At 37.6% G+C, this 14,578-nt stretch overlaps 1 protein-coding gene across 1 annotated transcript; it reads right to left on the bottom strand.

Annotated features, from left to right (window-relative positions):
- Positions 1-5,003: 5,003 nt before the first annotated feature.
- On the bottom strand, positions 5,004-9,021 carry LOC116316390 (dehydrogenase/reductase SDR family member 11-like). Its single transcript, XM_031734947.2, has 7 exons — positions 8,806-9,021; positions 7,350-7,559; positions 6,490-6,584; positions 5,728-5,857; positions 5,523-5,615; positions 5,370-5,435; positions 5,004-5,253 (listed from the first exon to the last, which is right to left on the bottom strand). Exons 1-7 carry the CDS (start codon positions 8,935-8,937, stop codon positions 5,224-5,226), a joined length of 756 nt encoding a protein of 251 aa, XP_031590807.2. The 5' UTR covers positions 8,938-9,021; the 3' UTR covers positions 5,004-5,223.
- Positions 9,022-14,578: the final 5,557 nt, after the last annotated feature.

Raw genomic sequence — 14,578 nt, 5'->3', positions numbered from 1 at the left:
CACCTTCTCTGGGTGCTGCTTTTAGGTTTTAAAAAATCCAACCTGTGGAGTTATAATTTGGCAACTCACACGTCTAGATCGGGTCAAACAAGATCAAGTGAGAGATACAGTAAGCAGTGTGCAAAGAGGAACAATATCAGTGGAGGAGACACCTAAAGGAATCCCTGGGGCCAACATAATCACTGTCTGTTGTTTGGCTTGAATGCAACAGATAATTATTTCAGTGTCAGAGAGCAGTCATTATTATTAATAGCTCGGTCGGCACTTTTCCTGTTACTCAGAGTGCTTACTATGAGTAGTGTTGCCAACTTTACTTGGATAGTGTCACGGGTTCAAAATATTGGGGATGGATACAGGAGGAAAACCAAAATAACAACACTGGTCCGGCGGGTCAAGTCAAACGATGATTTTAATGAACACACATGTGGGAGATGGGACACTGTACGAGACAGCACCAGATCTCTCACCGAAAACCACACAACAATAGTTTTATGAAAATCAGGGTATTGGAACGCCCCTCATGCGTAAAGTAGGTACAATACAATCAATGTTGACAACTTTTAACACATTAAAAGAACATCTTCTTCTTCCGAGGCCAGATCCTTCCCAGTAATCTTCTAACTCTGCTTATCCCCTGGAACAAACAGTCTCTCCTGCAAGCATAATCAAACAGCTACAAGGCCTTGCAAACTATTATTTAAATGTTTGAACTCTCCCTCACATGAGTTTAACTACTGCTTGTGTGTGTGCGTGTGTGCCTCGACCTCAGCATTCACTCTGTCTATAAGGACAGAGGCCAACTCTTCATGTGTGCACTAACCTAACTGAAACCATACATGTAATATGTTGAATAAATGTTCTAATCAAATGCCACTATTCAAAGCTTAATAAAAGAATGAATGAATAAAGGATCATGATGAATAACATGGTATATGTGTTTTGTAAGCATGTGCGGCCTTCTACGCCTACGTCACTTCACTCAATAGATCAGCCAGACATCCCGCTGACTGTAGCTTTTAACCCTTACTGACTTGAGCACAACTCCATAATAAGCACCAAGCGGCAATATGTATAAAGATGATCATGGTTACACCTGTAATGAAAGATTATATGATTATACTAACACCTGTAAATAGAAGATTAACATGAGGTTATAACAATCACTGTAATACAAACGTTAATGTAATGTCAATAGCTTCAATAAATGCTTTAATGCAACGCTTATTATATGATTCTAATGCAGTGACAAAATAACAGTAAAATATCCCTTCTCAATAGTTTCTTAGATGTTTTTTAATGAATTGTTTATGTAACTTCCCTCTTCAGCATGGGCAAACCAATCATTACTAACTCATTAAAGTTTGTACCGCTACTTTGGTCAGACTTCCTGGTGGGATAGACATAATTACAGGTTGATATAAAAAACAATTCATTGTCAAGCATGAATGCCACTTCATATACTGACATACTGCATCACTGCTGACATACTGCATCACAGTATGGTATGGTAGCTGCACTAAGGCAGATAGAGTGAGGCTACAGAGAGTAGTCAAGGCAGCACAGAAGATCATCGGCTGCCCTCTCCACTCCCTGATGGACATTTATTCCTCCCACTGCTTCAGCAGAGCAACAAACATCATCAAGGACAGTTCCGACCCTGGTTTTGACCTGTTCAACCTGCCTTCCTCAGGGAAGCGCTACAGGTGCATCAGTACAAAGACCGACAGACTCAAGAACAGTTTCTTCCAAAAGCCATAACCACACTGAACTCACACATGCACTGAAAACACAGTTCCACCCACCATTCCAAGGACTTCCCTCTATAAACCATCACTGTGCGTTAAATAATTTTATATGCAATAACCCAAACTGTAAATACATAACACAGAAACTGTGCACCCCCCATTCTCCCACATGTTTGCACTGAGTAGGAGATGCTCTGTATTTCATTGTACATCTGTATAGTGACAATAAAGGCATTCTATTCTATTCTTTTCTATTCTGTGCAAACGTCAGTGTTGAGATATATTTTTTTTAATCCTTAAAGATGATGGATTTTCATTAATATGTAAACATTCTGCACTTCATGTTTAACACAGCAGAGCCACTGTTCATGTTTGTAGCACCCTTATCCTCTTAGCTTAAAACCTGCTGTGTAAAAGGTCTATTGTGCAGTGTAGCCAAAAGCCTAAAAATTGATATAATTATAAGAAATTATATGGATATAATTCTAGATTATATATGCATATAATTTATGGATAAATTATATGTTTCTTTGTGCATCTTTCATCTCTTCATATGTGACCAGTGATGGATACACCAATAGGTCTGTCTTTAATGTGTTATAGTTCCCTCCATTTAGATTCAAATCAGTTTGATGTTTGCAGGGGTGTAGCGGCAGGAAATATTAGATCTCCTCAGATTTGTTGCCTGTTTTGAAAATGTCAGGACTAGAAAGTAGAGACATTTGTGTTGAGATGTTGGGAGAAAAAGGAAAAAGTTTTTAAAAATAAAGTACAGATATCTGAACATTTGAGTACAGTAAAGTACAGTAAAGAAGTATTTGTACTTTGTTCATTTACTCTACTGCAGATCAAGTAATAAAACGGCTAAAACGTACCTCTTACCTCCATTCCAGTCCTGGTTTTTCCACTTATCATGATTGTGGCTAAGCTAGCACACCTTTGTGCTGCTTTTCAGTTGCTGTGAACTTGGACAGAATCTCCTCCTCATGGATCAGATCACACAGGTCTGAAAGCAGAAAGAAAAAGATTACAGATTTCAAGATCCACTTTTGTTTTTAGCAATGTATGTGTATGAATCTGCCAGTCCACTTAGCTGATTGTGAAGGTGTCGGGAGGGAACTTTTCCTAGATTTGACTGATTTATGTAAAGAAATTGCTGTTTTAGTACATGGGAGGCATGTGACAAAGGCTGAACTGTGTTTGTGTGCTGAACAAACAGAAAAGTCTATGCACCGTTTTTTAACAATGAACTTTTGCCAAGAGGCTGATTTGCAGTATTAATAGACGGAGTGCTGTAGTGGTTATACTGGTTGATTAACATTAAGATAAATTGTCTGCCAAAACCTCTCTATTTTATATAACCATGACAAAGCTGTAAAAAAAAACAGCATTACAACAACACTGACAGAAAATCATGATATTTATTCACAAATAACACTTAAATACAATACGACAAAATTTGGGTCTTGTCTGCTTTGGTGTCACCCCAGAGAGCTGTGCTGTATAGGACAAGCCTTTTTCAGATCATAAATTCGTTTTATTCAGTGTTAGTATCCCCCTGTACAAAAGTAATCAAAAATGCTCAGTTACTTTTAGAAATATTAGAGGTGACAGACCAATGTCTGTCACCTCTTTCCTTTGCCATTAATAATTTACCAACCATAGAAGCCTCAGCTTCCTTCTTTAGCTCACTGTAACAGCAGATTTATAACCTCTTAGCTACCTTGGCTTCCGTGAAAACTCGAATCGTTTCCTTCTCTCTCTCTCTCATCCCCTGGTATTCATCTGAATACCAGCTCAAAGTCAGTTGGACGCCGCCTGGAATGTCATTTCAGGAAAACAGGAGTTTATATTTATAAGGACATTTATCTCAGTCATATACAACATTAACAAGAAGCTATTTATCATTCTAAATCTGCTTACTACACTTCTGTTATTAAGTTGCTGAAGGAAATACTCGTACTTTGTTTTCTACCTTACACAATATTGTTAAACCTCCAGATACCTATGCCATACACACCCTGCTGCATTCTGTAACAAATGTATGGACTTTTTTGATACCAAAATTGTGAATCACCAACAGAGAAACTTCACCAGAAGAGTCAGACTAGACTAGACTCAGAAATTAAATCTCATCATCAGTAAAAGTACACTTAGTTAATAAACAATCCAGCAACTAAGATCTGTTACTGCCTGCACGTCTGGTCTTCCTGTCTTATACAACCGTGACACTGCTGAAAAGGAAAAAAAAAAATCTGCGTAAACAGGGGATATAAATTGTGCTCTGAGCTTTTATGTCATGGTACCCGGAGCAGCCCACCAGTCTGGAGAGCTGGTACAGACCTGTATGTTGGATATGTTGATGTCGGCTATGCTATTGCAATAAAGTTTAGTGAAATAAATTTATCAGGAAATAAAAGTTAGTCAGGAACTGTAAAGTGAAGGACTCATGGTACTATGACCAAAACTACAAGGGGAAGGACAAAACTGGGAGTTTAATTGCAATTACAACAATACAACATTAAGTTGTGCAAACCCTTAAAAAGCAACTAATTTAGTTGGATGAACTACTGTAGTGTCTAAGAATAATTCAGAATGCATAATCACAGATTTGAATATAATACACCGGTTTTAGCGTGGACCCTTTAGTTATCAAATGAGGCGAAAGCTCAGTCGTGTTGACAAGAATTTTTCAAAGTAAGTTAAAAAATAATTTTTAAAGCAAATGAGAGGAGAATCATGGATAACATTGTTTTAGTCTATACACAGAGACAGTCTCATCAAGTAATTAGAGTAGCATTCTTCAATCTCTCTGCCACTCCACACATGTGGACAAGAAGCAAACTAGAAATAGAGCCGCTTTTACATTAATGTTTTTGAATTCATACAAACCCTTCATGTATTGTGCAGAACACCCTCGCATTTCAGTTTTGTTAATTCTGCTTCCTTGCTTCTTAGTTTTCCTTAGATAGATATAGATACATTCTATAATAATATAAAATATATCTATTCTATATTATTATTTTGAATATTTTCAGAATAAAGGCAATAGAATAAAATTTGGCATATTTAATTTAGTAGATTTTTATGCTGCCTGTCCTGAAATAGATTTATGTCTAATAGTTAAATGTATATTTCAGAAATTTTTATTGTTTTATACTTTGTACTGGTTGATTTCTTTCCATCATAAACTGTTTCTTAAATGAAATATCCTCTATATATTAATAATAAACACTGGAGCGCAGTAAAGGTCCCCTGAAAATCATTTTATTTCATACATTCAAACTTTTCAGTACAAAGTTTCAGCACCCTGATAAATGTAGTTAAGAAGTAAGATTATATGAGAGAGCACATGATGCAACTTGTCAAAGAGACTGAAGAAACACACAGTGATGGTAACATCCTCAGAGGCCATTTTGAAAACAGGAAGGCCACAAAAGTATTGGGGTTGCCAAGGGAACAACTTCAGTGACTCGTGCTACACAGCTTCAATGTGAATGTCTCCAATCTGAAAGAAAAGTTAAATAATGCTTTATTATTATAAGTAAACTGGTGATATTAAGAATGTTGCAGAGCAAAATTCAATGAGTCAGAAAAAGGGTTGTAAAAGTGAAAATCACAAACCTGAACATGAGGAGGGGCACTGAGCACATATGCGATAGCACTGACGATATCTTTTGCTTCCAAAGACTGTCAAAGAAGTGAAAAAATGCTTAATTTATTTTTATCTGAGTAATCATATCAACAGTATGCAAACTGTAGGATTAATGGTTTTACCTTATACGCAGCATATATCCCATCTTTTTTCTCGGGATTGTCACTGTGGAGCCGTGATGCAAATTCTGTGTCCACTAAACCAGGAGAAATGCACTGAAAAAAAACAAAATGGAAATTTCAGTAAACAATGTGTATGTCTCTCACAGCAGCCGATCTTGGTGTTAAAGACACATTTGGAGTCAGTTGGTGTCTTTTAAATCCTCACCGTGGCTCGGATATGGGTCTTTTCAGCACGCAGCTCCTGTCTCAGGCCCTCAGTCAGAGCAGTCACAGCATACTTGGTGGCAGTGTAGAAATGCAGATCAGCAACAGGTAAGACGTGATGTCCACACACGCTGCAACAGAAGGTTTACAAGCTGTTAACCAAATCAGCATTTACCGAGACTGATCATATCAATCATATTTAGGTTCTGAATTGCTGGTTGGTTGGTTTTACGATATTGTGACAGACATTTTTCACTACTGGCACTTTTTTAACTGTTAATGTTAATAAGTAATCATTATACTAGTGAACTCCTGACATGGGGTTTACCTCATTTTGCTTCCTAAATTTTTTAATAACAGAGAGCTACAGACCTAAGCAAATACACGATGGTGGCTTTATTCCATTTCCATAGCAGCAAGCAAAAAAAAAAAAAAAAAAAAAAAAATCTAGCCTATGTTAGGAAACTCTCACAAGTCAGACCAGGGGATATGAATGAGATAAAAAAAAGAACAATAACAATGGGAAATATGTGTCTTGCCTTGTTTTGTTTGAGTTGAGAAGATAATAATCTCCATGTCAAAGAGCTAGCAGTATTGTTAATACCACCATCTGTGCTTTTCCTGTTAACCAAATATTTGATGTGAAAAGGGTTTAAAGACTCCTGGACAATCATGGTAATGGTCATGTAAGATACTTTTCTGATGACTAAGTCTACAGACTTCACAAATCCCCATCGTCATTCATCAGCAAATAAAACTGCACCTGTTGAGATTTATAATGTGCCCATCGTCCACGTTTCTCTCTTTCATTGACTGATAAGCTTCCCGTGTGCAGATGCTCAGTGCAAGAACGTTCACCTGTAAGAAACCAAGCAGAGAAATAAACAACCAGGAAAATCGAAACTTTCCAAATGACTCATTTACTCTTTGTTTCTTTTGCATAAGGAGCATTAAGTAGTTTTTGCCCACTTGTGTATGTTTTTAACTCTCTGAGTTTTGTCAAATTGTATAAGAATTTTGTAATTCAGATGATTCATGAGTTTGGTTGAATCATACTTCCTGTTTTTGGGATGGATTAAACTGAACATGCACCCCACCTATTTACAGTGAACTTTTACACAGAATGTGATTTACAGTGTGATTAATGGATGACTCGTTGGAAAACTGGTTATACTGGTTTATTTACATTGAAATAATTTTTTTTCTCTTTCTGTCATATATAAGTCTGCTGCAGCTGAAAATTTTCTCCATGACAGTGACATTAAACATCAAAATTTAAGTATTCAAAATATAAAACAGCAAAATTTTGGATAGTTAGTTTAGATTAAACAACTGCAGAAACTGCAGAAAACAGTCACAATTATATCTGGAATCAACAAATTTCTGACAACCTTTTAGCTCGATGCTTTTATTTCAGTATTTTTTTTTACCCACTTTTGTGTATTTTTTTCTTTTGCCTTTCTCATCTATTTAGTTTTGTGATATCATGAGCTGGATTGCTATGAATGAGTCAACGTTAGAGTGATCACTGAAATTCACTTCAGTGTTCTGCTGGGGAATCCATTACTTTCAACTCAACTTTCACACCGCTGCAGATTTTCTAAAACATTTCTGAGCTCTTACATTCATCATGTTCTTCCAGCTGTTGGTTTTGCCGTTTAGGAGCTGCTCTGGGTGAGCCAAGCCAGCGTTGTTGATGCACACGTCCACACCTTTGTGCTGCTCCTTGATCGCTGCGAACATGGACAGAATCTCTTCCTCTTTGCTCAAGTCACACTTGAATGGGACCAAAACACCAGGGTGGCCGGCGCTCTGACACTCTGCTGCCAGTTTCTGAAAAAGAAAAGAAGACAAACAGACATTCAGATTCAGAATAACATTAGTAGTGTATGAATCTGCCCTTCAAATGTTTATGTTAGGTTACTGTAAATATCTGGCTTTGTTTTGAGCTTGTATTTTGCAACTCATTACAATAACTTTGTCCAAAACTCGAAATCCCATGTCTGAACACATCCAGCCCTCAACTGGTTCACCAAGCCTGCTGTACAGTACCTTAAAAAACTAAAACTATTTTAACATGAAAACATTCTGACAGTATGTTATGACCCAGCTGTTCCAGGGGACAGGGGAGGTTACATAACCAAGACCCTCACGAGGGAATCAGTCATTTCATATGTTTTTATCTGACCACTGCATTTCTTTTTCTTTTTAATCTATTGGAAAACTGTAGACTGTAAACAGTTAAGCTGCCAGATGTGTATAAATAGTCCAGTCCTTCTTATAGTCTTTGTCATATTGTTTGTATTTTCTATCATTCAACCTGGGCTGAGTCCTGCTTTTAAGTCCTTCACTTTACAATTCATTTCAAATTGTTATTTTTTTTTAATATATGTAATTTTCACCACAGTTTATTCTGCAGTTTAGTCACCAGTGTTTCTCACCTTGTTGATCCTCAAAGAAGGGTTTTGAAAAGTGCTATATTTACAAATAAATGCATTATATTCATTATCATAAGGATTTTTTTTTGTTTGGCTATATCGAGAGAACAAACAAAGACAGTTGAAACCAGGACTTGTATAATATACAAGTATTGTTCCTTCATATTTTCTACTGAAAACTGTGTGGAGACAAGCAACAAGCAGTTAAACTGTAAATCACTCATATGTCATCAGTTAATTTGTGTCCAGCTTTCTGTTTCTGTGCTGGACTCAACTGAAAATCTATTAGCAGTGAACTTTTACATTGAATCTGATTTACCAAACAGCCAATATACAATATTATAATACTGTATAACGGCGGTAAAAGAAAAAAAAAAACTTAACAAAGACTTATAGTTTATTTCAGTCTTACAGTGGATTATGTGTTGCAAAGCTCGTTCAGCAGGTTTATTTAACTGCCATAAAATCGGCTACTGCCCAGCCTCTCATCATTTTTTGCTGTATCAACATAATTAACAAACTATGAGTATGCATATGCCCCAACAACAAACACAACAAATAAACAAACACACACAAAAATCACTTTTAAAAAATGCAGTTGTTGCTCTTTGCTGAAAACGAGTTTTCACTTCAAAACAAACCTGGATTTTCCCGACGTCCCTGGCGCAGCCCACCACTTTCATACCGAGCCGGACCAGCTCTACCGCTATAGCCGCCCCAATCCCAACCGAGGCGCCGGTCACCAGAGCCACTCTTCCCTGCCAGCGCTCCATCACAGTCCGGCAACCTGCAACACACACGAAAGAACCACAAATACGAAGAGAGAGAGTGACGGAACTCAAACTGTCCTGTGCCGGGAAGCATTTATATATCCATCTGAACCATGTCAGCCTGCCTTTGCTCTCAAAACAGCTTCAGTTCTCCGCCCTGCAGGGAGGCAGTCAGCCAATCACATTTGTGAAAACACTGAGGAAACTTTCTAAGAAACCTTTTTATGTAGGTAGAGGTGGCCTTCTTAGTAAGATGTTCAGTGAATGGAAAAGCTGTTCATTTATTTTTAGGTCTACGTAGATAATTAAATACTTCCAACATACAGTATTATTATGTGGCATGATGCTTTTATGAATTTTATGGTTACCAACATATTTGGCAGAATCTGGACTTGTTTGTGTACCAGGGTGTATTTTTGTGAAATTTTCTTTCTTACACACAAAATTGTTCGCCTGTCTATTTTATAGAAAAATTGTATAAAATATAAAAAATATAATTTTAGTAATGACACATGAAGTACCGCAGTGCTGCAAGCTTTGATAAAATCAGCACTTCAGTGACAAAAGACTCGTGGAAAGGATCCATTGGTCTAATCCAGTCCACTGGATCTGATGATATTTGTATACAGAGGGCAGAGAGAGAGAGAGAGGAGAGCAATCAGTAAATGAGCATGTAAAATGAACATTTGTATGTTCATTTTACATGCTTTAAATACTAATACCTGTAAAAAGCCTGTAACAGGTCTACAGACTGGTAGGCTGCCTCAGGAAAATACAGGTTTGCTTTAAAATGAAAACTGAGTTTCAGAAGAGGGCAACTTATAGCTGCTGTTAATGTAGATTTTGGTTTTTTAGCACTGTTAACTACATGTCCATATGTCTGTTACTTACAACATATCTCTCTGTGTCATGGTTAATAAATGATGCAGTGTTTTCTGTTTAGTCCAACAACAATAACTGTATAATGACTCTACATCTGAATTCCATCTATCCATTCATCCACCCCAGGAATATCCATGCAAACACTTCAGTTAATGATGGCTCTGTTCTTATTATAAGAGATGGATTGCAGTAACTGCTAAGAAAACATCCATTTGTATTTACATCAGTTTTTTATACAGTTTGCTGACAGGCGATTTTGTGGCCTGCTGAGGTCTGTTCCCGCTTTATTTCATGACAGACTAAACAGATAAAAAAAAATCTATACTTGATTCCAAATAGTTGGCTTAGGAATCAAAAGATGGTGACATGTTAACCTGCAGGAGACCCATCAGTCATCACGATGGCCTTTCTTCACAGCAACTCAGTAAAATCCAGGCTTGAGAAAATACCTGTATATTGACTTCTGGAAATAAAGGAAGTAATGTTGGAAGGGAACAAAAAGGCAGTATTTTTGCAGTGTCACGATAAGTCATGTTTGTGTTTTACGCAAAGAAAGGGAGTGACATATTTGCCAATTCATTATGAATATATGTTACATAATCTCTCCTGATGTTTACACCAGTTAATTCATTGTTAGCATCAATACCATCCATCAAATAATGATCCTTATGTGACTGAATCTGGAAAGCACAGACTACAGTGGACAACATGGTTTCTCTATACTGCAAAATGATAAGAAATAATTTAAGAAACCTTGTAGAAAGCAGACTATTGAGCATCTCCACCCACTAATGTATGAATTACATTTCTCTCTTTAATCTCTTTATCAAGTTACACCATGTGGCCCCCTACAGGGCCAATGTTAAATCAATATTACACATTTACTATGTTTATTAAAATGTAATAAAGACACATTTACCATCTAATGGCAGTATTCCATATCTTAACTTAAAAGTTGCTTTAAACTGTTTTCATAAAAACAAAAACAAGATTAATTGCATGCCTCCATGCAGGGGGAGAGCTGCCTCTATAACACCAACACAAAACCCAACCATGCTGACAAAATGTTATGGTCCAGGGTCGTTGTGATGGTTTTTTTTAGCTTTGATTTCTTATGTCTTAGATGACTGGCTCCTATTTGTATTGTTACTCCAATATTCCCCACTGATTCCATGTCTCTGTTTCCCTGCTTCCAATTTTCCTCCAGTCTTGTATACGTGTCAGTACTTTTCTCCTTGTCATAGTGGCGTGTGCTTTTGGGTTCAGCTGCAGCAGTGTCAGGTGAGGTGACTGGCACACCTGTTGTGCATTAGCCAGTAAACCTCTCACTCTTTATGCGGTAGGTGAGGGGGCATCTATGCTGACACACCCAGCAATGATGTGGAGAGCTGTTTGTGGGGTTATGAACTGCTCAGGGAGGAATTTGAATGTGCTTTATGCACCCGGCAAGTTTTGTGAATTACACATTACTGAGTGTATATAATGCCAACAATAGGTGCGAATACTTTGATCTTTGTAACATTAAATGCCTCTGTCCATCTCTCACACCTAATAGTACTGCCATTCTTGTTTTCACCTTGGTTATGTCCCTTTTCCTGGTTTTCAATGAAGCCGCACATGGGAAGAAGATTTCATACTGTGCAGTTTGTATAACTGTCTATGGAGGAATTATATTTCAAAACGGAAACAACATTACTTCATCATGCTGAAAAAACACCAGTCCCAAAAGGACCCAGTAGAAATATACTGCTAACACAGTTAACAGACAGTAAACACCAACATGAGATTGAAAATGCGACTAATATGAAAGGGTTCATGTGTAAAACAAACCAGTAAAAGTCAGATTCAATTCTCATGGTCAATAAGTTGCAAATGTAGAAGGAAATCATCAATTACTGAGTGATGTTTTACAAAAGCAAAACTAAATATAAGAAGTTTGTTGCGTTTGTATATAATACTGGAGACGATGGCTCGTTTTTAGGCACACTTTAATTTTAGTCAAAACTGTTTTAAAACGCACTCTTCCACTTCTTCTCTCCCTCCTCTTTTACCTGTTACACAGCGGCACCTCTGGCCTGAAGGAGTAATAGCACCATAGAAGCACATAACATTCTGATTCAGTCTACATAAGCTTGTAAACAATAAAGTTCTTGTACAGACTTTCAGTTTCTTCCACACAGAGAATTTCCTGTCTTTGACTGTAACTGTCTGCAGATCATCTCTTTTGCTAGCTGTGGCGAAGGTGTGTTCCCTAGCTCAGCTGCAGGGGAGGAGTGGTGCAGTGAGCTCAAAGGGGCGGTACCGGGAGGCAGGTGAGCCACAGGTGGTGGCGATTGACTGATCACGGTGTCTCTTTCCGTTTCTCTATATAGTGAAGGCAGTCGAGCGGGGACGGAGAGAGCTGGACTGGAATGGACTGTGTTTCTTGAGTTGACAACTGTCAATAAAACGCAATAATAGTGAGCACAATCATTGTGTGTGTTGTGTACTTTTACACTAGCATTTTGATCCATGTGTGAAAGCTAAAACAAAGAGGACTGTTTGCTGCCCCAGTCATACAGCAGATGCCGGCAGTAATATCCTCCGTTTAGTCCAGGGCTGTCGAAGTCCAGGCCTCGAGGGCCAGTGTCCTGCAGGTAAAAAAATAAAAAATAAAAAATCGAGAGGGGATTAAAACTAACAAATTCTAAGTCTTAATTAAAGCAATTCTGTGGTCAGGTGAGGCCTGTTTCCAATTTAATTCATGACAAACTAAGCAGGTTAAAAAATAATCTGAAGTTGATTCCAAAGAGTTGGCTTAGGAATCAAATTTCTGCAAATAAAGGGAGCAATGTCAGAAGGAAACAAAAGGGGCAGCATTGTTGCAATGTCATGGTTAGTCATGTTGATGTTCAAGTTCAAGTTCAAGCGGCTTTCATTGTCATTTCAACCACGTACAGTGGTACAGTACAGAGTGGAATGAGACAGCATTCCTCCAAGACCCTGGTGCTACATATAACATATAACGGACAAACACAGGACTACGTAAAGTGGAATGTGCAAAATTGCAAAAATAAACAAGACAAGACAGTGCAACACTAGACAGAACAGCACGATAGAGACACAAGACTGAGGAAATGAACCACAAAAACAGCACCATTTGGTCCAGATTGGCCGCTGTGTGCCGCGCCACCAGTCACCTTTGTTAAATGGTAAGTGGACTGATTCTTATATAGTGCTTTTCTACTCTCCCAGAGTACTCAAAGTGCTCTATGCAACATGCCACATTCACCCAATCACACCCATTCAACCAAGCACTTTCTTCTATTCTTAGTGCTTCCTAAATACATTCAGACACATTCATACTCTGATGGAAGCATCGGAGAGCAACTTGGGGGCTTAGTATCTTGCCCAAGGATACTTGACATCCAGATTGGAGGAGCCAGGGATCGAACCACTAACCTTCTGATCAGCAGGTGACCTGCGCTACCTCCTGAGCTCCAGGCTATGTAAAGAAAGGGAGTGACATATTTGCAAAGTCATTATGAGCATGCATTACATAATCTGTCCTGATGGTTTTAAATGTAAATGTAGAACAGCTGAGTCACTGTTAACAAGAGTATTGTCTGTTACAATAATGATCTTTATATGACTGAATCACAAGAGCACAGCCTCTCACAGTGGACAATGTGGTTTCTCTTTACTGCAAATTCATAAGAAATAAGGTAATACATACTTTGTAGAAAGCAGGGTCATGTATGCAAAACATTTATTACAAAAATGTAATAAAATGTCACGCGATTTAAAGTTGTGTTTTGTAATAGATTTGTCAAGGAATTATTTCTAAGATTGTTATTTTAGCCTACACAAACACACTTCAGCCCCAAGTTCAGGGAATTCATCCAACATGTGATTCCCACACGTGCATCACAAATACGTTTTGTATCCATCTCTCACAAAAAGAATGTACACTGTTGTACACTGCCTCCATAGGAATCAAGATATAAGTAGCAGCTAGGTGTTGCTATTAAATATATTGATCATCAGCAAGTATGAGCACCTCTATAAAATCGGAGGTTTTAGCAGTTTTCTGGTCTGGAGCATCATTTCTAAGTTCACACTGGGAACATTTTTGCATTAATGTTCCAGAAAATACACATCAAGGTCAGTTTTCAGACTGACACACCTCAGACATGATAATAATCTACACAACCAGAAACAGAGAAAACACGTATGGCTTGTTTAGCTTTCTGGGAAAAAGAGTCCTCCTATGGGCAGAAATCTGTGCCATCAGAAACTGAATTTGAATAAGTTAAATTTGAATTTGAATTACTCGGATTGAATCTGAATTGTAACTTGAATGAAAGCTTTTGAAAACTGAATTTGAATTAGTCTAATTTGAAATTGAATTTATGGTTTGAAAATGAATTGATTTGCTTTGAAACTGCATTTTATCCTTTAAAAATTCAGCTCTCGAATAATTTCAGATTCACTTCTCACCATTCAGTTTCAGTTCTACAATTCAATTTCAGTTCCAAAATTCAGTTTTTTGGGACTTACATCCGGTTCCGGTTCAAGCGCAGATTAATAGAACTACAGACTGATAGCGTTACTGACGGAATCTACAGCGTCTTGAGCTGAATTAAGACTTCAGAAGTCATTCGTCACGTCGAATGACCAGCGGATAAACTCTCAGGTTGGTAATAAATGTATTACATGTATAAGAACAAGCGTCATGTTAACAATTGATAGCCGTACAGTAACCTTTATGCTGCTAGCTAAA

This window comes from Oreochromis aureus, linkage group 14, assembly GCF_013358895.1.
Source record: "Oreochromis aureus strain Israel breed Guangdong linkage group 14, ZZ_aureus, whole genome shotgun sequence".
Taxonomy (NCBI): domain Eukaryota; kingdom Metazoa; phylum Chordata; class Actinopteri; order Cichliformes; family Cichlidae; genus Oreochromis; species Oreochromis aureus.
The sequence above is the reverse complement of the archived record's forward strand: the minus strand, read 5'-3'. Positions and strand labels throughout refer to the sequence as shown.

Coding starts and splice junctions, on each gene's coding strand:
- LOC116316390 (XM_031734947.2), bottom strand. CDS start 8,937: ATGGAGCGCTGGCAGGGAAGAGTGGCTCTGGTGACCGGCGCCTCGGTT. Junction 6,585..7,349: donor GCTGGAAGAACATGATGAAT/GTAAGAGCTCAG, acceptor GGTTTCTTACAG/GTGAACGTTCTTGCACTGAG. Junction 5,616..5,727: donor AGACCCATATCCGAGCCACG/GTGAGGATTTAA, acceptor GTTTTTTTTCAG/TGCATTTCTCCTGGTTTAGT.